Source organism: Podarcis erhardii (assembly GCF_964252035.2).
Source record: "Podarcis erhardii genome assembly, chromosome: 6".
In the NCBI taxonomy this organism is placed as follows: Eukaryota; Metazoa; Chordata; class Lepidosauria; order Squamata; family Lacertidae; genus Podarcis; species Podarcis erhardii.
In genome coordinates this window covers 10,977,902-11,001,790 of record NC_138510.1, presented here as the reverse complement: position 1 = coordinate 11,001,790, position 23,889 = coordinate 10,977,902, and the positions used below count along the sequence as shown (strand labels likewise).

Here is a 23,889-nt window from a genome sequence, read left to right as displayed (position 1 = left end):
CAGATTATCTGGACGGATTTTATTTTTCATATAAAAGTTATCTCTCACCAAGAGCAACATGCATTAGAGGAAAGTAACCTGCTGGTGCAGAAGAAAAATTACAATGAATAGTGAAGAAGAATTCTATGATGCCGTCACAGGTGAGTAGAGAATGGTGCATTTCTATCTTTTTAAAGGAAATTATACTTTAATATATTAAACATTTGGAGAAAGTTTGAGAAGGAATCCTGTCTGTTTTGAATACCGTATTTTTCGCCCCATAGGACGCACCGGCCCATAGGACGCACCTAGTTTTTTTGGAGGGAAATAAAGGGGGGGAAATTATTTCCCCCCCCCCAGGTGCGCTGTGCTAATCCTGAAGCTTGGGGCGTGTGGAGCTCAGCGCGCCCCAAGCTTCTGGGCGCCGGCAAGGTCTCCGCTAGCCGCGGGAGAGCTGGGTCTCCCACGGCTAGCAGATAGCTTCCTGAAGCCTGGAGAGCGAGAGGGGTCGGTGCGCACTGACCCCCCTCGCTCTCCAGGCTTCAGCGAAAGCCTGCATTCGCCCCATAGGATGCACACACATTTCCCCTTCATTTTTGGAGGGGAAAAAGTGCGTCCTATAGGGCGAAAAATGCGGTAATAGATCTCTGTACTTTTGTGGCTTTATCTTAAATACCCAAACTTGCTAATAGTAAATGTGCATAGAATTGCTCTGTGCATTTCATGAATATGCTACATAGCCTAATATTGTGTCTTAAGTTATTGTAAGTTAAAATGCATGTTTTGATGGTTAAGGCAGTAAAATAAGTTTAGGTTTTCCAAAGTAAGTGTTGCTTATGCGTACAGTATTTCAATTCCCTCTCCCACCCTTACTCCAAAAATCAATCCTCCCCAGGAAAAAAAGCAAGTTGTTTCCACAGTGGAATCTATAGTCAGTCGGAGAGGAAAAGTTAAAAATAAAGGCATAAGAGTGAATTGTATTGGTTGAGATTCTTACAGCTTACAGTTCATGAGGAAGAACATTGTAGGTTGGAACCTTGAAATGTGAATTCTGGTGAGGGTAGACATTCCCACAGGGTTGGGAAACTGTGTCTCTCAAGCTGTTATCGGACTTCATCAGCCCCATCCAGCATTTCCAGTAGTCAGGGCTGATGGGAGATGGAGCTGCAGGCCCCACTTATCATTTACAGAAAGAAACAGAAATGTATTCAACCATTCTAATAAAATATTTTCAATTTGGCTATTTTCCTGACTTTTCCTTTCTACCAAAATGGAAAATTGAGTTATAATGGCCATCTCATAGCTGATGATGATAGTGGCTCATAAAAGGAAGATAAGAAGGTTTAGATAAGAGTATTGCTTTAGAAGGAGAAGACACAACTGGAAAAACAGGGAGCTGGGGTTTCCAAAACTGTTTGGAAACGGAGGGAAAGGCATGGACTTGAGCAGTTTACTAGAAACTTACTGTCTAAGAACTAGCGCAAACTTATGGGCATGGGCAGGGAGGTCAGCCCCCCCCCATCAAGCAATAAATAGAAATACTTAACTAACTGACCATTTGCATCACATATATCTCAGTTCTGCGCCCCCAACATAAAGCCTACCCCCCTCCTGAATCCTGGCTACACCTAGGAGCAAACCTGCATTATATACATGTTTACTACTAGAAAAAAGGCAAATAGATTTTTTTTTAAAAAAATTGGAAATACATTGCTTGTGTTTTGGGGGAAACTCCTAGTTGCAGATACTTTTGTCCTCTATAGAATACAGACTTTAAACCATGAAGCAGTGGTTGTTGTCACCTGCCAAACATAATGACTGTCAGGGTCTGTCTTGTTCTTCCCTCTTCTCTCTCTCTCTCTCTCTCTCTCTCTCTCTCTCTCTCTCTCTCTGTCTGTCTCCCCCCCGCCCAATATTTCATTGACTATTTCTTTGTGAGACTGTTTCTGTAAATAAAAGTATATATGTAAAAAAGCAACTCTTACTGTACTTGTCTATATAAGTAATTATGCTTCAGGGAATTCAGAGGGGGACATAACCATACCAGTCCACATATTGTTTGTAAAGATCCACTTTGGTGGATGGGAGATTGCCTGCTCTTGATGTGGTTACACTCCATTTTATGTCAAATGTTTGGTTATTTTGGATGAATACAAAGTCAACTTACTACAAGCCAAAGGATTGCTAATAAACTGCTTTTGGGCATGTTTGTTACACCAGAGTCCTAGGCATGTCTACTCAGAAGTAGGTACTGTTGAGCTTAATGAATCTTACTCCAGTAAAGAGTGTAGATTGCAGCCATAAAAGCAGCATCAAGGAATTGTCTCTGACTCTCAGTAAATTTGCTTCCATTTCAACTTACGTAATTGTGGCAGTCATCTACAAATTCCACCGCACTTATTGCCAGCAGGTGGCTCTGTTAATTGTATTCATCTCCTAAAATAAGTGAGCCACTGACTTTGCTCTGCTTCAAGAACCTACGAATGACATGTAACCTTATTTTACACTCTTGGCAGCATTGTAGGTTGCATTAGGTGTTAGATTCCTAGAGCCAGTGGAATTTTAATTGCTATCAACACTAACAATAATTCTTTTCACAGAGCACTAGAATAAAGTTCAAGTTTTAAGGATAGGTTGTAGTTCCATAAAATGTTATATAGTGTCTTGCTTTGTTTTAACTGTTACAAGGTAGGTCAGTATTATGTCAAAAGAGACAGTGCACGTGTCAGGGAAGACTTAGAAGTTTCCAGTTTCCCAGAGGGAGAAAGCATTCCCCAAGGGGGGAGGGGAGCAGTGAATCTAATAGAAGAGAACAGGAGGAACAACAGGGAGGGACCGGCTGTTCCCAGGAAAGGCAAGGGTTAAGTTCTAGCTCAGATTCGGAGGAGGGGAGATACAGGCCAGCTCTAGCCAGGAGGTTAGAAAAAAAAGTGGGAAAACAAAGGGAAGGGCCCGTTTGACATTTTGAGAGTGGCTGGTCATGGAGAAGCAGAGCTCAGAAGGTATCTGAAATAAGTGACTCTGAGGAATAATATTTAAGAACTGTTTATAAGATTGTTTTGTTAATACGCAATAAAAAGTTTTATAAAAGAACAAGAAGCGTTTGTGTGGTGATCTGAAGAGGACAACGACCAGTCCTGACAACACGTATTTTTGTAGACCAAGAAAATCTTTAATAAAAATGATTAAATCATCAAATTACAGATTGGAAGTGGGGATCTGAGGGACCAGTTTACCTAATGTCATCTAGTAAGTTTCTGGTAAAGTTGAGATTGATTGGTAGCCTCAGCATTTAGCCACCAGCTGCATTAGTTCATCTTCTTGAAAGTTAAATAAATAAATCCCTGTCCCGCCATGAGAAGTTAAAACCAGTTATGAGATTTGGAGCGAAAGGTATAATTAATTCTAAACTCGTATAGTTCTCCAGAATGGAGCATTCTGAGCAGTTTGCAATACATGAAATAATAACAGACATCAAATCTACCGTAATTTATAGATTAGATAATAAACAGTCCCCTTGGTTGATTTTGATTAACAGGAACAGATGTGGGTATATATGAGAGGTAGGTCAAATTCTGTAGGGCCAGGTTGCACAAATCAAATAATTTGGAGGATCATTTCTGCACAAAGCCACCACAAAGGAACAGAAGGCATGCAGCAGGGTCATCATCAGCTCTGCTCAGAAGCCATAGAGGAGGGACTGCAGGGCTACTCCATAGGTGGGGCTAAGAGACCAGCAGCTTTTGTCGCATATTATCCATGAATTTTTCCACCCCATCTGGTCATTGACAGAACTTGTAACTAAGAATTTATACCTGTGTACCTAATTTCTTTCTTTACTTATCAATCCATTTCCTTTCTTTATCATGGTTTTTTAAATTGCTGGCAAGGACTTTTCATGTCTTTTTTTAAAAATACGGTTCTGGACATCTCTTTGGCTAAAGAGTGGGCTATCTTTTTCTGATACTGTCTCTGTCACAACCTAAAAGACTCCCATGATAATGCTTTTTAGGAGAACACTACAGTTCTCACAGGGACGCGGGTGGCGCTGTGGGTTAAACCACAGAGCCTAGGACTTGCCAATCAGAAGGTCGGCAGTTCAAATCCCCATGACGGGGTGAGCTCCTGTTGCTTGGTCCCTGCTCCTGCCAACTTAGCAGTTCGAAAGCACATCAAAGTGCAAGTAGATAAATAGGTACCGCTCCGGCGGGAAGGTAAACGGCGTTTCCGTGCATTGCTCTGGTTCGCCAGAAGCTGCTTAGTCATGCTGGCCACATAACCTGGAAGCGGTACGCCGGCTCCCTCGGCCAATAAAGCGAGATGAGCGCCGCAACCCCAGAGTCGGTCACGACTGGACCCTAATGGTCAGGGGTCCCTTTACCTTTACCTTACAGTTCTCACGGTTCTGTACTTTTTGCATTCTCCCCTAACAGACCTTCTCCTTGACTCTGAAAACAGCACTTCATACAACCTTTCCACACTTTTGTTTCTCTGTTACAGGTAGCAGCCATTTTAGGTGTGCCTGATATGTGCGCAACCGCACAAACACACATTGCGCCAAACTCGGAAGTGACCCAAAAATGTCTCAAAAGGGGGCAGAACGGAGTGTTTGCAGGCTTTTCCAATTGTGTTTCAAATATACGCGATTTCGATTTTCATGAGGCTCAGTTTTATGTTGTGGCAGCTCTTCCTAATATTGCCTATAAGGGAATGGCATTGTGTATAAAAGCAAGCAGGGAGGCACCCAGTTGCTTATGGAACACATTTTGTGCTTGAGTTTCTAGGTGGAGATTAGTTTCTACCTGGTTTCTAACTGGTTGGAGCTATTACTGAGGAGATGAGTTAATCTTTGATGGTTGACTCACTAAACATTTCAGGTCAAGTGTCTCTAGATCCTGGTTTGTTTGTTGTATGAGGCAACCATGAGAGATATGTAAGCTTCTATTTATTTATTTTGTTACGTTGAATTCATTTATTTGACACCTCTCCTTTGCTTTTATACACAATTCTGTTCATGTCTTTCTGTGTACCAACTGCACAATCTTAGCTAAGCCCTAGCTGTGCTTTGAGAACTCTGATATAAACTGATCAGTTACTATATATATATTGACCAAACTGCGGGAGGCAGTGGAAGACAGGAGTGCCTGGCGTGCTCTGGTCCATGGGGTCACGAAGAGTCCTAAAGGACTCAACAACAACAACAACATATATATATATATATATATATATATTTGCTTTCGTAGATTTTCACGGGTACAGGAATGCAGGTTTTGGTGTCCTCGGGTGTCTTCCCGTGTAAAAGTTGGGGTGTCTAGGCGACGTTTCGACGAGGTCTCACTCGTCATCTTCAGGCTGGTGCTTTCGGCTTCTTGTTACTGGAACAGAGCAGGATCTCAGTGTTTGAGTTCCTATAAATACTGTAGAGGGGGTGTGGTGTATAGCCTCCAATGTTCTGGGCAGAGAGGAAGTTCCCAGGCTAGTGTGCCTTTTCTTCTTTTGTTCCTTAATTACTTGAGAGATATCTTGAGTGATTTCTTGAGTGATATCCTGAGTACCACTTAGGTGGGTCATTAGGTGTGGATTAGTTGTTAAAGTCTTTGTGTCTTGACCTCTTGAACTTTGTGAAGAGTTTTCCTGAGAAGATGGCTGTACTGTACTTAGTTGTGCTCTGGCTTGGCTTCGTGTATAGGGGCGAGCTGTGGTTTTGTGGCTTGTGTCAGCCAGATCTGTGTAGGGATTGCAGGGGGGTGCAGCATCCGGAGGTGCCACCTCCTCCATAAACACAATATCAAAACAGCCTTTTGCACCAACCAAAAAATAGCCAATATCCTCAGAAACCCCAAGGATAAAATCCAGTTGGAAAACCAAGGGATCTATGAAATACCCTGCAAAGTCTGCCCAGCCACGTACATTGGACAAACAAACAGACGAATAAATGCACGTATCGCAGAACACAAGAATGCCGTCAAAAAAGAAGAAAAAACTTCCTCTCTTTTCCAACACATGAAAGAAACAGGACACGAAATTAATTTTGCAGATTCCAAATTGCTCTTTAACACGGAACATCACCACAAGAGAATAATCATGGAAGCCATCGAGATAGAGAAACACCCTCACAACATGAACAAGCGTGACGACACATCCCGCTTGCCAGACATCTGGAAATTAGCCCTCCCCACAAAAACTGACACCAGATCCAGAGGCACACAGAACGCCAACACCAATCAACCACACCAGACCCAAACCCAGACCCTCTCCACAGATGAATTACAGACACCATCCAGTAGCCAATCCATGGTGGCACCTCCGGATGCTGCACCCCCCTGCAATCCCTACACAGATCTGGCTGACACAAGCCACAAAACCACAGCTCGCCCCTATACACGAAGCCAAGCCAGAGCACAACTAAGTACAGTACAGCCATCTTCTCAGGAAAACTCTTCACAAAGTTCAAGAGGTCAAGACACAAAGACTTTAACAACTAATCCACACCTAATGACCCACCTAAGTGGTACTCAGGATATCACTCAAGAAATCACTCAAGATATCTCTCAAGTAATTAAGGAACAAAAGAAGAAAAGGCACACTAGCCTGGGAACTTCCTCTCTGCCCAGAACATTGGAGGCTATACACCACACCCCCTCTACAGTATTTATAGGAACTCAAACACTGAGATCCTGCTCTGTTCCAGTAACAAGAAGCCGAAAGCACCAGCCTGAAGATGACGAGTGAGACCTCGTCGAAACGTCGCCTAGACACCCCAACTTTTACACGGGAAGACACCCGAGGACACCAAAACCTGCATATATATATATATATATATATATATATGAATGAGATGGTCCATGAGACTAAGATCTATTAACTCAAGTGAAATGCCACTCTGACTTTTTTTATAGGGCATTGTTCCCCAAGTGCCATCTTATGGCTGGCACCGTAATTCACCACAGTGATTCCTCTTAACATCAGACTGCTGAGTTGCACCATTTAGTTTTGGCTTACTATTTAGGAATAAAATGGCATTGAACGGGGATGTAGAGGAACCATGTATATAAGATGGAAGACAATGATTAAATAGCTAGTAATTGACCAGATGTTTGTGGGGTTGTAGTTAATAACAACCCCACATGAGTTGGCATGTGGTATTACAGGTTCATACAATTCTGTACAATGCTTGAAGGTCTGAGTTAGCTTTTGAGTGCCATGTTTCAAGAAGGACCTTTCAGATTGGAAAAGACTTCAGAGTTACAATACTACTTAAGGGTTGGGGTCATAATTTGTCTCAGTGGTGGAGCATCGGCTTTGAATGCGGAAGGTCCTAGGTTCAGTCCTTGACATTTCCAGGTAGGGCTGGGAAATGGCTTCCATTTGAAAGCCTGGAGAGTGTGCTGCATAGGCAAGACTGACAAGACTGAAGTAGTTTACAAAGGTCTGACTTGGTATAAGGCAGCATCCTATGTCTAAAAAGCTGTGTAACATGAAAAAGCTGATTAAACTGAGTGTGTTTGGCCTGCAGAACTAGAAAGCCTTAGGGGTCCTATCAATATGAACCTAATCGCTATGAATTGGAAAGGAGAGAAAATTCCGACTAAGTAAACTGCTAGTGGCAAAGTAAACTGCTAGAATATGCTGAGTTGGCAAAAATGACAGAGAAACTGAGAGGTCACATCGATCAAACATTTATTAGAAAATGGGACATGTACAAAAATATCTTAAGGACTATTGTAATAATATGACTTCTGTGGTATGATGGATAATTATAAGAGAATATATTACTGATGAAAATTAACAAAAGAAAATGAAAACAAACAATGCCCTAGATAGATTAAGTGGTAGATGTAAGATGGGGTGATGGGAAGTCGTTAGAAATGCAGGAAGAACTTATTGTGATACGATGTAACAAATATTACCGTTTTCTTTTCTTTTTTCTGGAAAAATCTTTTGTTTGTTGTTTCCTTTTAATTTCAATAAAGCATTAAAAAAATTCAATAGAACCTTGGTATTGGTTATTGTGAGGGATAGCTGTAGCCAGTGTTAGAAACTCAGGTATATAACCTATATAGCCAAATGGCACCATACCTTTTTTTTGTTTCCTGTTATGCCACATTTTTCAAGGATAGAGCCTTCTGTTGATGACTTGTAGGCTTCTACATATTTTGCATTCCAAATGTATTGCATTATAATTAGTAGAAGGCATATCTTGTGTGGAAGATTTTAACATTTTATCTGTTGAAAAATATTTGTCTTCAGTGTGTTGTGACTTGAGACAAACAGCCTATGAAGGATTCACCTTTCACTGTGGTGATTCTTCTATATGGTTTCCTTCTTAGTTGCCCTCTTCTAAAGATTCCTGGTTTGATTTTCTATGATTCAGCCTCCATCTTACTGACCTGCTTACCTGACACTTACGTAAATGGTTACATGTAAAAAGGGCGGCCTTATTCCTTTTGTATTCTGACGCAGGCTGTAGTTTGCCTCTGGGATTTCAAGGAGGTGGAGATTAGTCAGGAGGAGCTAGGTTTACTTTACAGGATGTGGAAGAGGAAGAAGACATCTAAAAACAAATTTGTTAGTAAGTCACCTTTTCTCTCTTTTTCTTATGGTGAAGTTCATCCATTCTTAAAAGCTATTAAAATTTTCTTGTATCTTTGTATTATGAAGTTAAGAAGTTAAATAATGTCCTCCTAGTCATGGTTGATAAGCCTCCCAAGAAACAAAACTGTGTCTGCTCTGTTTTCTCTATCTAGTCTCCCAAAATATTCCTGAAGAGGTGTAACAATAGTGCCAACTTAAGATAAGTAGCAATGCTCTTTCCTAAGTAGGCCCAGCTGGTGCTTTGAGAATTGCAAGTGACCAGCATTTTCCAGTTTGCATATTCCATGGATTCAGATTTTTTTTTAATGTGATGTCTCTATGTGTTTCTTTTTTTAAAAAAATCTACTATAAGGTTTCTAGCTATGAAATAGCCTGACTTTTTCATCATGCTCACAGTCTTTCCTCACTGTTCTGTGTACATGCCATACATTTAAAACACACACTCTTCAAATCCTGGGACCTGTAATTTGCTGAGGGTGCTGAGGATTTTATATTTGTGAAAGGTAAGCCATAGTGCCAAAAATTATTCAGGGGTAAAATGTGCTTAAGTATATGGTGTTGTACATAGCTTTTTTACAGTTCAGTATAAGTCAGCTTTGGAATTAAATCCTTCAACAAAATGAAAAACAAACTGTAATATCCAAAGTTTGTTTTTGAAATTTGGGCAATATCCTGCTTTGCTGTAAAAATAACTCATCTTGGCTAAGTCGGTAGTTATTGGTAACTGGCATTTTGTCTGATTATTTTCAGTTAGCTAAGTTTATGTAGCTGCTGCCAATTTACTCATTCATCTTGAGCTCACCTGACTAGAGCATGGGTGTAGCCAGGATTTATTTGGGGGGTGGGGCAGAACTGAGTTACCTGTGATGCAATTGGTCAAGTATTTTTATTTATTTGATTGGGGGGGGGTAGTTTTCCCCCCTGCCTCCCTTGGCTATGCCCATGGACTAGAGTTTTGGTATGAAATGTTTACCAACTTTTAAATCGGAATGCGTATGCATTATACATAACAATAACTAAATAAATATCTGATAATGTGGACTCTAGTTTACAAAAGTTTATTATGGTGGCACTGTCAATGGTGGTTGCCAGGCTTTGAGGGCAGTGTATTAAATGTCTGTATATTTATTTAGTTATTATGTATAATAATAATAATACTCTAGTTTACAAAAGTTTATGACCATATATCTTCCTGGACCAGCTCCATAGAATAGGAATTGGGGGCACTGTGCTGTAGTGAATCTGGTCCAGATCCAGAGAGTAACATTAAGAGAGTGCTTTTTGCTGACGACCCCCCCCCCCTGTAATTATGTCATGGGGTCCTGCAAAGCACTACTTTATCTCCAGTGTTAATTAATATCTATATAGAGCAGTCATTAGGTGTTTTAGGGCAATATGCTATCAGTATGCTGGTGACACTCTTGATTTGTTTCACTATAACATTTGAATCAGGATAGGCTGCTTGTCCAGTATAGTCGTGCCTTGGGTTAAGAACTTAATTCGTTCGGAGGTCCATTCTTAACCTGAAACTGTTCTTAACCTGAGGTACCACTTTAGCTAAGGGGCCTCCTGCTGCTGCCGCGCTGCTGCCACATGATTTCTGTTCTTATCCTGAAGCAAAGCTCTTAACCCAAGGTACTATTTCTGGGTTAGTTGAGTCTGTACCCTGAAGCATCTGTAACCTGAAGCATCTGTAACCCGAGGTACCACTGTACCTGAGATGCAGTGGTGTGATGGGTGAGGGGAAAATAAGCCTAGCTTGAATCCTGGAGGCACTGTGGACAAGTAGTTCCTATGTCTGAAAAACTGGTCAATTTGTTGTTTTGGGTGGGCTTGCATTCTCCCTGAAGGAGCAGGCATGTTTCAAAATCTAGCTATGTCACTGGAGACCCAAGTAACCAGTGGCTAGAAGTGCTTTTTACCAGCTGTGCTTAGTACAACAACTTCAGCCTTTCCAGGACCCGGAGGGCATGGCCACAGTAGTTCCGGAACCTGGTGACTTCAAGATTGAATTACTGCAGTGCACTTTCTGTGGAGCTCCCCTTATGCTAGACCTGGAAACTACAGTTAATACAGGATGGTGCAGTGCAATTACTGACAAGAGTGAGACCCTATCAGCATATATCCCCTCTGCTCCTGAGATCTGCATCACTTGCTGATTTGTTACCAGATCAAGTTCAGGGTGGTAACTGGTGGTATGTAGAGTCCCTGATGGCTTAGGAACCGTTTACTTGTGGCTTCACCTTACCTAATATGTGCCCAGTTGACTGCTTTCATCTGCAGAGCTGGTGCTGTTACAGCTGCCACATAATACTCATTCCACAGTTCTAAGAAAGTGTGGCAGCACCTACACTTTGAAATTTCCCGCCATCAGGCAGGTGCCTTCGCTATACTCTTTTCAGTACCTGGTTTTTCGTTAGGCAAACTTTTGGGAAATTTTTTTGTTTAGGAAAACGTATCCAGAAACATATACAGTCATTTTTGAATATTTTTTACTGTTAATTTTAGTTATTTTCAAATGTTTTAAATTGTTTTTTTAAAATAATTTTAATATTTTTTGTAAACCACTTAGAAGTTTTACTGTAATCAAGCAGTGTATAAATTTTGTAAAATAAAAATGAAATAATAGGTGGAAGGGTGGGCATGTAATGCTCAGGCCCAGTTAAATGTCAGCATGGTTTAAGAAGGCATGTTCAATGTAGGTGGGACAATGTGGATTTTTGTGGGAATATTTTTAAACTCCTTTCTCAAGCACAATAGGAGGTAAAGGGCAAACTTGTGCCTGTGGATGCCATGTTGGTGATCCTTACCATATTAAATTTGTTAGATTTTTAGGTGCCACAAGACTCTCTGTTGTTGCAACAGAATAACACACCTACCCTTCTGGAAGTTTTATTAAAAGGATATTTAACAACATTGCACCAATTTTTTATGCTGCCCAGGATCTAAAGTCCTAGTAAAACCTTACAGATCATTCTTACAGCTCTTTCTTAGTTGTGTGATCCTATCTTCACAAGAATGCACACTTTTAACATTTCTTCTTAACTTTGTATCTTGTTTGAATTGGCAGTTAAAGACTTGCTATTGTTTTGTACAGCACATTTGAGAGTGCCTCTCATGTGTTTGACACATGTGCTAAAAGTAGCTCTTCAGATTAATCACCCAAGCTCCCCATGAACACTACTATTATTGTTCCCAATTTAGGTGTTATGACACCTTGGGATCTGATTATCATTAGGTAATTACACTTAGGGGAATGCTCTGATTCAGCAGTGTGGATTAATGAGTGACATCACCTTTAGCAGTTACACCAAGAAATAATAGAACAGGATCACACCACCTGTTACCTCTGTTTCAGTATACGGTTATTTTCCCTCTTGTAAGTTAAATAGAGGGGAAAGAAAAGGAAAAAGTAAGCTTTGTGATTCTGAAGTAACAAGACAAATATAAAAAAACACTTTAAAAAAAATCAGTATTCAGACAATATTTTGTCGGTTAGATCCATCTTTAGTATTGATATTGTCAAGAGTAGGGCCCTGGTTCCTAACCGGCTACCACCAGCATATACGACACACACTAAAAAAGGAAGATAGGCCTTTAAATTTTATTTTACCCATGTAGTACGTGTTGCTTTATGCTTTATCTTTGTTTTTTGAACTGCATTCTAGGGAACTCTAGATTTCTCAGAAGCTTACTCAAGTTCCTCACTGAGAACATCCGAAACAGTGGACAATCATCCCTGAAAGACAGCTTTCCCATTTCTCACAATCTTCCCCTACAATGGCCAATCACAGCAAAGTGCTATATAGCCTGTGATGCACTTTGAGTTTACACACACAGAGTGATGAGGTTGAATAGGCCTCTGATCATCATTCAGTGTGAACTGATTCTGCATGCTTAAACATGCCTCAGAACTTAGGTGGCCGGACTGGGGGTGTGGGGAGACAATAGATATTGAGAAGGTATAATTTCAGCAGGTGCAGCACGTCTTCTTTTTCATCTGGCCACCCTGCCCAGAATCCATTGTAATGCAAGGAGTTCTTGCCAATCAACTCTGTGTGAAATGATTCCTTGAAAGAGGACAGTTTGAAAACCTTTTTTATAATCTTAGTAATTCATTGTGTAGAATCTGGGTTGTGCTTCTGATGGGGTCTGAAACATGTTATCTCTAGTGTGTGGCTGCCTTTCTTTTTTTCTAAATGGAGCCCCTTTTAGGTGGCTAGACCCAAGTAACAACACACAAAGTGAAAACCAGTTCAAGCCTAGTCAGATACTACATTTGATTGTATTGGTTTTCCTTGTGGCTCTAGCTAATGCAAACTACATGGATAGGTTAGTAATATCAACCACCTGCCCCATTTCTTTAAAACATGTGGCACATCACACAATATATTATTTATTGGCCCTGGGCAAATTACCCAGTACTGTGTTAACTACCAATAGGTTACGTCCTTACTTCCGACCTGATCCTACTTAAGCAACATAGAAAATTTGGCTCTTTACGATTTCATTTACAGATTATTCTGCCCAGTGGTCAGTAGAAGATGCTGAATGTGTTTATTTTATTAGGTTGCTCCTAATCTTGGGTGTGGGTGGCGCTGTGGTCTAAACCACAGAGACTGGGGCTTGCTGATCGGAAGGTCGGCAGTTCGAATCCCTGCGACGGGGTGAGCTCCCATTGTTCGGACCCAGCTTTCCACCTAGCAGTTCAAAAGCATGTCAAGTGCAATGAAATAAATGCTCTGGCGGGAAGGTAAACAGCATTTCTGTGCGCTGCTCTGGTTCGCCAGAAGCGGCTTATGCTGGCCATATGACCTGGAAGCTGTCTGCGGACAAACACCGGCTCCCTCGGCCTATAGAGTAAGATGAGCGCGCAACCCCAGAGTCGTCCGCAACTGGACCTAATGGTCAGGGGTACCTTTACCTTTACCTTTAATCTTGGGTAGTGATGTAGTTGTATTGGCACCAACCATAATGGCATGGATCATTTCTTCATTGAAGTATCATAGCTTCCACTTACTGTGCTCATTATCTCACATAAATAGCTTATCCCTTCTTGTAAGCAGGAAAAAAGTAGGATGTTGAAAGAGCAAATCCTGGGCCTATCAAATCATTGCAGAGTAAATGGAGTTCCTGTTGACTTTCAGCAGGATACCAATCACCACTGGCTTTCATAGGAGTTGGCCTATAATTTAGAGCAAATTACTGTGTATGATCTGAATCCCAAATATGTTTTTTGCAAAGGCTTTTAAGGTTGTTTGTGGTCTTTTTAAAACAACAACAACAGGGAAATGAGGGCAAATCAATATGTGATTTTTGTGGCAACTTTTACAGTATGTTTGTTCTCTCTTTCCCACAATATGTGGCTGTAGATTTCTAACCCAAATCATCAGTTGCTATAGGAGTTCATTACTGAAGACTAATGCTACCTTTTCCAATGCCTAAATGATAGTGCACATAGCAAATCTCAACATCCTTACTCATGGGTTAACCTTCAGTGTCATAATATTTATGTAAGACTGTGATGCTGCATTGATGAAACAGTTAACACATGCTTTACCAAGCTTTTAGCTGCTGTCTTTTGAGATGCAGCTGCTTGTTTTTTGTAACAAACAAATACAGTACGTATTGGGCTGAATATAAGCCACCCTTGAACATAGGCTGCAACTGTAAAATGAGATATCTTAAGTGAAAGCTTCCCCTAACAGTTAGAGGCTGCACTAAGGTTTTTAGAAGCCAGATTTTTATAGAGTGTGTGGCATTTATTCAGACCAATACAAGGTGGATGTTTTTAAAATAAAGTCATTGGGGAGCTTTACGCCTTACATTTAAAATGTACATCTAAAAATACAAGACATGAATGTGCTCTGTGTGTTCTGTGATGTGTATGTTGTACAGGCATACACATCAAGAATCTACAGTTGGCTGTGGTTTTTTTAGTTGACTGTACACCTTAAAAGAGTGAACTTCAATTTTCTGTCTTGGAATGGAATGGCCCTTAGAAGCTGCAGCAATCCCACACAAGAAGAAGAAAGGAGCACAGAGTGAGCGTGTGATACTTTCTGAGTGACCAGCTAATGTTCAGTTGAATTACAACCTGCCTGGATTTGATAGAGAGATCAGTACATTAATCAAAATGATGGAATAAATTGAAACGGACATTTTAGAAAAAGTTGATTACGGGGTATATTTTAATCTTTATTATTGTTCAGATTTCACAAGAAGTGTTCTGCTGAATTTTTATGTGGGTTTCTGTGGCTGGATCTCTCTACCAATGCTGAATAGGTTTATAATTCTGTTGACATGGGTAGTGTTTAGAACCTCTATAGGCTTTGTTTCAAATGCACCCTACGTTATGAGTTGATGTATAAAGTCAGTGGGGAGGTATATTTCCTATTCTTGTGGTTCTTAACTATGGAACTTGCAGCATCTACTATGCCCTGCATATCAAACCTTCAAATCATTTTATGCTCAACTAGTGTGCTGTAAAGAGCCATGACATTTTTATTCTAGCAAGGTAAAGGTATGACCAAAGTATCTTCTGGTCACTTAAGAGTGCTACATAATACACTTTTCCAGTGGCTGCTCTTTTTGCCTATGAAACTGTATTAGCACATATCTATAGTTCAGTTTTGCAAATTCATCATTGAAAGCTTGTATAGGTTGCTCACTTGTGGATTTCTTGTGTGGATCATAGGGGGGTGGTAGAAGCTGCATCCTGAAAACATGTTTTCCTGACATCCACTAGTGAGGAAAGTCATTCCCTAGTTCTATACTAATGGAAAGCACATGCATGTCTTCTCACTTTTTGGTAGCACACAGGACACTAGTCATACTGGAACTTTAGCAGTGCACACTGCATTCGTGCTGCCTGGATTCCAGGCTTCCACTGTGCTTGCAGATACAGTATATCAGTCAGCCTAGACTGGCTTCTTAATAGATCACTGCCTATGTTGACTATCACTGCAGTGACAACTTTGACATATGCTTCTCTGCCAGATGAGTGAATGAAAGAATTACACGAGTACACGAGTCTGCTTATTTGTCTGTTTAGGAGTGAATGCCTATATCTGTTGCCAGATTCTCTCCAGGTAAAATGCTAGAAGGGTCAAATGTCCATTGTCGACAAAGGATGAGATCCTGTATCTCAGTCTTCCCTAAACTTGGAAGGGGGTGCAAAGTGGGGAAGGGGAGAGAATAGGGTTAATTGATAGAATATATTAATAGGAAACTTCATTTCAGAATGCTGTCACTTATGCAGTTTACAGAATATTCCGGGGTAGGGAGAATATTTTTGTTAAGAAAAGAACAAATTCTAAGCAATTCGGTTTTGTTTACATGTTCTATGCCAAGAAAGACATTTGAAAAGGAAAATACATTTCTGAGTTTTTGATTTGATGCAATTGTGTTGTTTTTGGCAATAGCTTGGGGAATATTCTTGGAAGTATACTGCATTAAACTTTGATTGTTGGCTTTTAATGCCACCCTTGGTTATTTCCACACCCAGTGCTAATGTATAGCTCATGGGTAGGCAAACTAAGGCCTGGGGGCCAGATCTGGCCCAATCGCCTTCTAAATCCGGCCCAGGGACATTCCGGGTATCAGTGTGTTTTTACATGTGTAGAATGTGTCCTTTTATTTAAAATGCATTTCTGGATTATTTGTGGGGCCTGTCTGGTGTTTTTTCATGACTAGAATGTGTGCTTTTATTTAAAATGTACCTCTGGGTTATTTGTGGGGCATAGGAATTTGTTCACCCCCCCATATAGTCCGGCCCCCCACAAGGTCTGAGGGACAGTGGACCAGCCCCCTGCTGAAAAAGTTTGCTGATCCCTGGCTCAAAGGATAGCTAAGGAGGATTATACTAACCTTTAAACATGTGATCCAGTCTGTCTTATCATAAGATCATAATAAAAGCCCTACTTTATTAAGCCAAACACCTGTCTAGTTCAGCATCCTGTTCTCACAGTGCCCAGCCAAATGCCCATGGGAAGCCTGCAAGAAGGATTTGAGTGCAAGAGCACTTTCCCCACTTGCCTTTTCAGAAACTGGTATTCAGACGCATTCTGTCTCCAACTGTGTAAGTAGAACAAAGCCATTGTGGCTAGCAGCCATTAGTAGCCTTCTCATACCTGAATTTGTCTAATCCTCTGTTAAAGCCATCCAGGTTGGAGATCATCACTACCTCTTGTGCTAGCATATTCTAGAGTTTAACTATATACCGTGTGCAGAATTAGCTCTTTTTGTCTGTTTCAAATCTTTCAACAATCAGCCTCGTTGGATTTACCCAAGTTCTAGTATTTTAAGAGACATGGTGTCTAATTTGTTCACATTGTGCATACATTGTGTACACATTGTGTACATACATTGTACACCTTTATAATATCCTTTTTGACTTTTTCCTAAACACTTTAGAGTTAATAATAATAATAATAATAATAATAATAATAATAATAATAATAATACCCCGCCTATCTGGCTGGGTTTCCCCAGCCACTCTCTGTGGCTTCCAGCAAAATATAAAAATATAATAAAACATCAAACATTCAAAAACTTCCCCATGAAGGGCTGCCTTCAGATGTCTTCTAAAAGTTGTGTAGCTCTTTATCTCATTGATATCTGATGGCAGGGTGTTCCACAGGGCGGGTTCCACTACTAGGAATGCCCTTTTCCTGGTTCCCTGCAGCTTCACTTCTCTCAGTGAGGAAGTGAAGTTGCAGAAAACCAGGAAGAGGGCCTTCTCGGTAGTGGCACCCGCCCTGTGGAACAGTTCGTTGAAATTATGCCCCAAATGTTGTAACTGTTCCCCATTGAGAATTCTCCATCTCCTTGATCATTTTGGTTCCTTTTTTATGAACCTTTTCCATTTTTATAAAATCCTTTTTGAGGCAGGTGACCAGGATTGTACACAATATTTCAAACGTGGTTGCAGCATAGCTTTGCATAATGACATTATGTACTTGCAGCTTTATTTTCTCCCCACACCCAATGATCCCTAGCGTGGCATTTGTCGTTTTCACAGCTGCCATGCACTGGGTCAACATCTTCATTGAGCTGTCTCCTATGCACTGAAGGTCTTGTTCCTGGACAATCACTGTCATTTCAGCATCCATCAGCATATATGTGGAATTAGGATTAGTTTCGGCTACTTTACTTTTAGTCACTCATGGACAGTGTTGGGGAAAATATCTCAACTTTTAGGAGCCAGAATTAATTCTAAGGAACATTGGCTCCCCAGGAAGTCCATATTGATATGATCAGTGCAAAATCAGGAAAGTTGCATGTCCATCTCAGCCACAGTATTGCTACAAACACCAGACTTTCCTTTTAACAGTGATGTGGTGGAGCAGACATGAAGTGCTGCCACTTACTTCACATCAGGGATGATGTTGTTATCTTGGGGCACTATTTGACATTTCTCTCCTTGCTTACATGTGTGCAAGTCTACTCAGAATTAAGCCCTATTGGGTTGATGGGATTACTCTTAAATGCGTATACTGAGGATTTATTTATTTCTTAGTAAAGCAAGTTGTTATGTATAATACATATAGTTTACCAGTTTGTTCTCAGACAGCTCATGTGCGGAGGGGACATCTTTTCCCTAAGTCTGCCCCTTCAACTTTTTCTGAAACTACATTGAAAGGGGGAAGTGGTTCTTTAAAAAGCCAGGCCAAACAAGGATGGAGGGAGGAATACAGAGGAAGAATGAGACAGCTTCAGGAGATGTTGGGTTCTGCATCAAATAAGGGCAGGGTTGCATACAGCCTCTGGGCCAACGACTGCCCATCTGTGTTCTAGAATACCAAGCTTGCTCTCTGCTCAGAATGACTATCCTCCCAATAAAATATATTTTGTGTGTGTAAGCCAGCTGGCCATTGCAGCTGATTGGCAGAAGTACAGGTAGTTACGAGGGAGGGGGATTAATCAAGCACAGGAGGTAGCTTGGAATGTTTCAAATGCACACTCTTTCATATTGGAGTAAAATAAAACTTAGTTCTTCCAGCCATGCATGTACACACATACCCCACACTTGGGTTAATTGCATTAGTGACTATAACACAAATCAGTTGGGTACTAGCTTAGTAAAATAAGGTGCCATCATTTTGAAGAAATACATGTGCTTTGTATTATTCAAATTGATCGTGCCTTTAGCATCCTAGTTCCTAGTTAAAGACAAATTTTTGCACTTTATTTACACAGGCTTTGATTCTGATAATTCTTCAGGGGAGTTTTCAGAAGCAATTCATAAAGTCGATGTGGATGCCCACCAAAGTAATAGAACTGGAAGACACAATGGCGATGGACCAGTGCAAGAGAATGGAATCAAGAAACACAGGTATTCTCCAAAGCAGGCCTAACAGCAATTACTATCTGGTTCATGCAAATCATAGCAGGTTCTTTTGTTTGGACATCCATTAAGCAACCTTGCCACTTCCTGGGAAGAGAAGCTTAAATACATCTACAGTGGTACCTCTGGATACGCACACCTCTGGTTGCGTATCCTTCAGGACGTGAATGTAGCAAACCCAGAAGTATTTTTCTGGGTTACGTCACGCGCAAAATTGCTGTACCGCGCGCATGCGCAGAACAGGCATCTCCAGTTGTGAATTCCTCAGGATCCAACCGGAGCTCCAGAACGGATCCTGTGTGCAACCGGAGGTACCACTGTATATACACAACTTAAGGAAACGCTTCTAAGAATTATGATAGGGAAGGGGAGCAGAAGCTAGCTTACTTGTGGGTGGTACTGCAGCCTGAAACATTTCTGTTTGGTTGTTTTTAACAAAAATAATTCTCTCTCTAAAACTTTGACCTAATTATTTTTGAAAAGAGGAAAACAAAGCAGCTTATAACAACAGCAGCAATAACAAAACTAGCAGCAACTGTTGGTTTTAAAGGCTGTCTCCCACATCATCACTTGAGAACACTATTGATAAATTGAAGATGGGGGAGTCACATCTTTTGGAAAGCAGCAAAATGAAGTTTTGTATGTTTGTTTAATCTCCTTGACTAAATAAAATGGGGATGACTCACTTGGTTGTGTACAGGCACTTGTTACTTGCCATATGTAAGCAAGTGAGAACTCAAGGCTGCCACGTCATGTGAACTGGCCTGGAGTGGCCTTGGTTAGATTGCTGCCTGTTAGCTTTGGTTCAAATAGAGTGCTCATATTCTAGTCTAATGCAGTCAGGTGACCTTGTCAGCCTAATTTCACTGTGAAGACTTTCTCTTGCTTTCTTCTGCATGGTTAATACTAGTTCTAGAACCTGCATTTATTTTACTTGTACGTCAGTCTCATTCTTTTGAATGGATCTTTCATTTCAAGTAGATATACCTAAGATCACAATCTTAGAATCAGTTTCTTTGTCTTTCCCTCTGGGTGTATTTAAAAATGCATGTAAGCAGTGAGAAGATTGTTCTTGCAACATCATAAAGTTGTGTGGTTTTGACAAAGTGCTGGAATCCTGGATAATTGATTGGAGTTTTGCATGAGTAAGGACTACATTGTTGGGGCTTAGAAGTGACAGTTGCAGATGGATGCTTTTACCAAAAAGAGTTCAATGGTGGTTTTAACCTGCTATTCTCTCTCCCCCCCCCCCCTCTACAGAACATCATTACCTGCACCAATGTTCACTAGGAGTGATTTCAGTATCTGGAGTATCTTAAAAAAATGCATTGGACTGGTGAGTTACTGTTACATACTGATGTAGTTTACCTGGTGCTTTTGATAAAATTTGCATTGCTTAGTGAGGGCAAAGGTCAAGTTTGCAGATGCAAAATAGAAGTACCAGAACTGTTGTGGTACAATGCAGAAAACAAAGAGTGAAATTGGCTTGTTCTGTTATCCATACTGAAGTACAAAAAATACATAATATTATTACTGCTCTTTGTTCTGGTAATGAAGGCAGTGATAGTTTTGTAAAAGAAATAGCAGCACTTTGACTCTTCTGGTCCTAATTGCTAATTTTTCCTCTTTTCTCTCTTATTCCCCACCTTTTAAAGTTTTTTTTTTTAAGTTTCAATCTTTTTCTTTAAATGATTTTTGTGACGATTTGGTAGGTAGTCCTGATACAAATTAAATCCTTAATGTATTGCTCCGTGTTGAGCACACATTTGAAATATTTCCTCAGACTATGCTTTCACATTACATTATTTATGTATCTGTGATTATAATTCCATATTTTGAAGATACTGGTCTGTTACTGTGGATCAGTCCCATTGAGACCCAGCATTGAGAGGCAAGCTAGCAGGTGATATTTAACAATAATATTTCTTTTACCTTTTTGTGTTTTCTTGCCATTAGCACACATGACAAGACATCTGGGGCGTGAATGCTTATTGTGATAGTGCAAGCTTTCTAAATTTTGTTTTAACCACATTCTCTGTATATCTGCTGCTTTAGTAGGAGGCTGACAGTGATTTTTAGCTGATGTCTCATGCTCCATTATACACCATGCCTCTGCATTTTATCATAGTTGCTCAAGCCCTTGTTTCTTATTCTTATTGTATGCATTTTCTCTTGTACTGTTTAGGAGCTGTCTAAGATAACCATGCCCATTGCCTTCAATGAACCCTTGAGCTTCCTCCAGCGGATAACAGAATATATGGAACACACATACCTCATTAATAAAGCATGCAGTCATTCAAACTCGGTAGAAAGAATGCAGGTAATGTTAGCTATCATGCAGCTTTGTCCTTCAAATTCTTTCCATCGTGCATTTAAGATGGCTGGCTGGCTGCCTACGTAGAGAGTTGTGGGGGCTTATAGGAAGCAAGCTTATATGAATGTCCTAATAAGTTGCTTATTTGAGTGTTTAGCAATTTGCAGTAAGTATCATGAAAAGGTTTTACGTTCAGGTCACTCAACCATTGCAGAAGCAGCACCTTTTCAAAATTATTGTAAATCTGTCACGAACTGAGCTAAATGGCAGAATACCAGATCCCAGAGGTAACAGTATAGAAATTAAAATCCCGTAAAGGATCTTGTTGCTTTATTAAACCCCAACAATTTTAGCACTCATAATTTAGACATGACTAATCCTCACAGCACTAAAAACTCTTACAAATATAGAGGTTAAATGCACCTAATTCATGGTGACACCAGGTGATGAACCAGTTGGTGTCCCCATCCACTTGTCAAATTGGATCAAACTCTTGACACTTGGGGAAGCAAAAGGTCCAGCTGGAAGAGGTTCCTCACCTGTGGCTTAGAGAGAAGATTGCATCTCCAGAAGCAATTGGTCTTTTTTGTTTAGGGAACATTTAAACACCATTTGAGAATAGTAAAGGAAAAGTTATTACAGCATATAAAAATCATAATTGCCCATTTGGGATTGCCTTTTGTTTTACATTAAGATTCCTTACCACTATGCTTTTTGCAGGCTGTTGCTGCTTTTGCAGTTTCTGCTGTAGCCTCTCAGTGGGAGAGAACTGGCAAACCCTTTAACCCTCTTCTTGGAGAAACATACGAATTAATCAGGTGAGAATACCAACTTTGTCAGAGTCTTGTTTTTCCTTTGAGATATACAAATTCCAACTGGCTTGAACAAAATGGGTTTTTCTAGGAGTCTGCTTGGTCTTTGTTAATGTAAACTATTTCAAATGTTCGCTAAAACTCTCTGATCTGTATCAGATATGCTGTTTGACCAGCCGTCTAATTGTTTAGAAATTGTGCAAAATATGAATGTTAAGAAGATTTTCTTGAGGTATAAAGAGGGTGCTCAGTAGGGCCCCAGACTGTTGGGGCTGCTTATGAACTACACCATAATCTCCTACTGGAATCTTTACTGTCCTTTTATGGCATTTCTGTATGGGCTCTGGAGTGGGGGATTTTTGAAATCCCAGTCCCCATGTTGACTACACGCAGGCTTCTCTAGCACTACATTGTTTAGCTCATGGTGTGGATAAACATGGATGAAGGGTGTGGAAAACCAAATGAAAAGGGTTGTATCCATTGTTGTGCTCCACACCTTGGTGGTGGGGGTAAGAGATAAGGGAGAAAGTCCCATTGCTCAAGCAAAAATCCTTGCATGTCCCAGCTCCTAGGGGCAAAGGCAGTTTTGGAGCCCCCTATGTTTTTTAGAGGGAGGCTGGCCCCCTCAATGTTCAGAGGGCATTCGGCTCTTCAGGATGTCACACCGGGCCCACTCAGTGAACTCTGATTGGCAGGGTGCGATACCGCCCAAAATATTTGCATGTGTATGTGATAGTACGTTGTGTTGTTTTATATTCAAGTGCCAAGCCAAGAATGCCATAAATTCCCATGTAGACATGTTTTTGTTGTATTAATGGTATTATATAGTTTGCTGGTGATGATATTGGTACTTAATACTCAAGTATCTACCTCATCACAGTGCTTAAAAAGGTTTATCTACTAATAAGTAACATGGGTAGTGGGGCAGAGTTATTTCCAGCTGTTGTAGGGGAGAGTGGTTGGATTGTACAGCAGTAATTCAGAACTGGTATTCTGTCTCATTTATACTGATCATTGCCTTTTCTTCTTTGTAGGGAGGATTTAGGATTTAGGTTTATTTCTGAACAAGTCAGTCATCACCCACCTATCAGTGCTTTTTATTCAGAAGGCTTAAACCAAGACTTCATTTTTCACGGATCAATTTACCCTAAACTGAAGTTCTGGGGGAAGAGTGTAGAAGCAGAGCCACGGGGAACAATAACATTGGAACTCCTAAAGTATGTATACATATTTTCTCTTGTTACCTATGTATGACCTCCAAACTGTCTCATGTAAATGCATAGTGTATTGTGATCTTTCTCTGGTTTGCATAGGCCTGTGAGTAGTTGAGCTTAGGTAATTTGAGGTTTTTTTTGCAGTGTACTAGGAGATGAAACACATATACATAAATTACAGTGTGTGAATTGGTTGAGACTTCTGCAGATGATGACACAATCACATGACTTCAACATTTGGGCCTCATTCCCTACCCCTCAACCCTTAGGCAGTTGGCATTTACTGAAACAAAAAAAGTGAATTCTTCTTAAACTGTTAAGAGATATGTGATCAAGAGCTCTGCTGTATTATGCATGACACAAAGTTATCGCTGTCCTGGACTTGGATAACAACTGGTTCAAAATAGGCATCAATTGATTTAACAGTTTGGTGGTTTGCTTTGTTGAATATCAATAAGAAAATATAAAGGACAAACAGATAAGTCTGAGCACTGCTGGGATACAAAAGATAATAAACTACTGAGATGCTTGACATACATGGAAAACAGAATTTAGAAATGATACTTTATGTAATAGCTAAAGTCAAAATAGAAAATATAGACGAGCTTAAGAGCCAAACAGCAAGTA

At 40.4% G+C, this 23,889-nt stretch overlaps 1 protein-coding gene across 3 annotated transcripts in view; it reads left to right on the top strand.

The window, feature by feature from the left end:
- OSBPL2 (oxysterol binding protein like 2) overlaps positions 1 to 23,889 on the top strand; it is a 66,834-nt gene that overhangs the window by 31,648 nt on the left and 11,297 nt on the right. For 2 of the 3 annotated variants that reach the window (XM_081867867.1, XM_081867866.1), the window contains 6 exons: positions 4 to 140; positions 18,775 to 18,910; positions 20,183 to 20,258; positions 21,108 to 21,242; positions 21,957 to 22,054; positions 23,083 to 23,265. In XM_081867867.1, coding sequence (XP_081723993.1) covers positions 104 to 140; positions 18,775 to 18,910; positions 20,183 to 20,258; positions 21,108 to 21,242; positions 21,957 to 22,054; positions 23,083 to 23,265 — 665 coding nt within the window. In that variant the 5' untranslated portion in view covers positions 4 to 103. Of the gene's footprint in view, positions 1 to 3; positions 141 to 8,426; positions 8,552 to 18,774; positions 18,911 to 20,182; positions 20,259 to 21,107; positions 21,243 to 21,956; positions 22,055 to 23,082; positions 23,266 to 23,889 lie in introns of those variants that run through there. The other variant, XM_081867865.1, reaches the window with a different exon arrangement.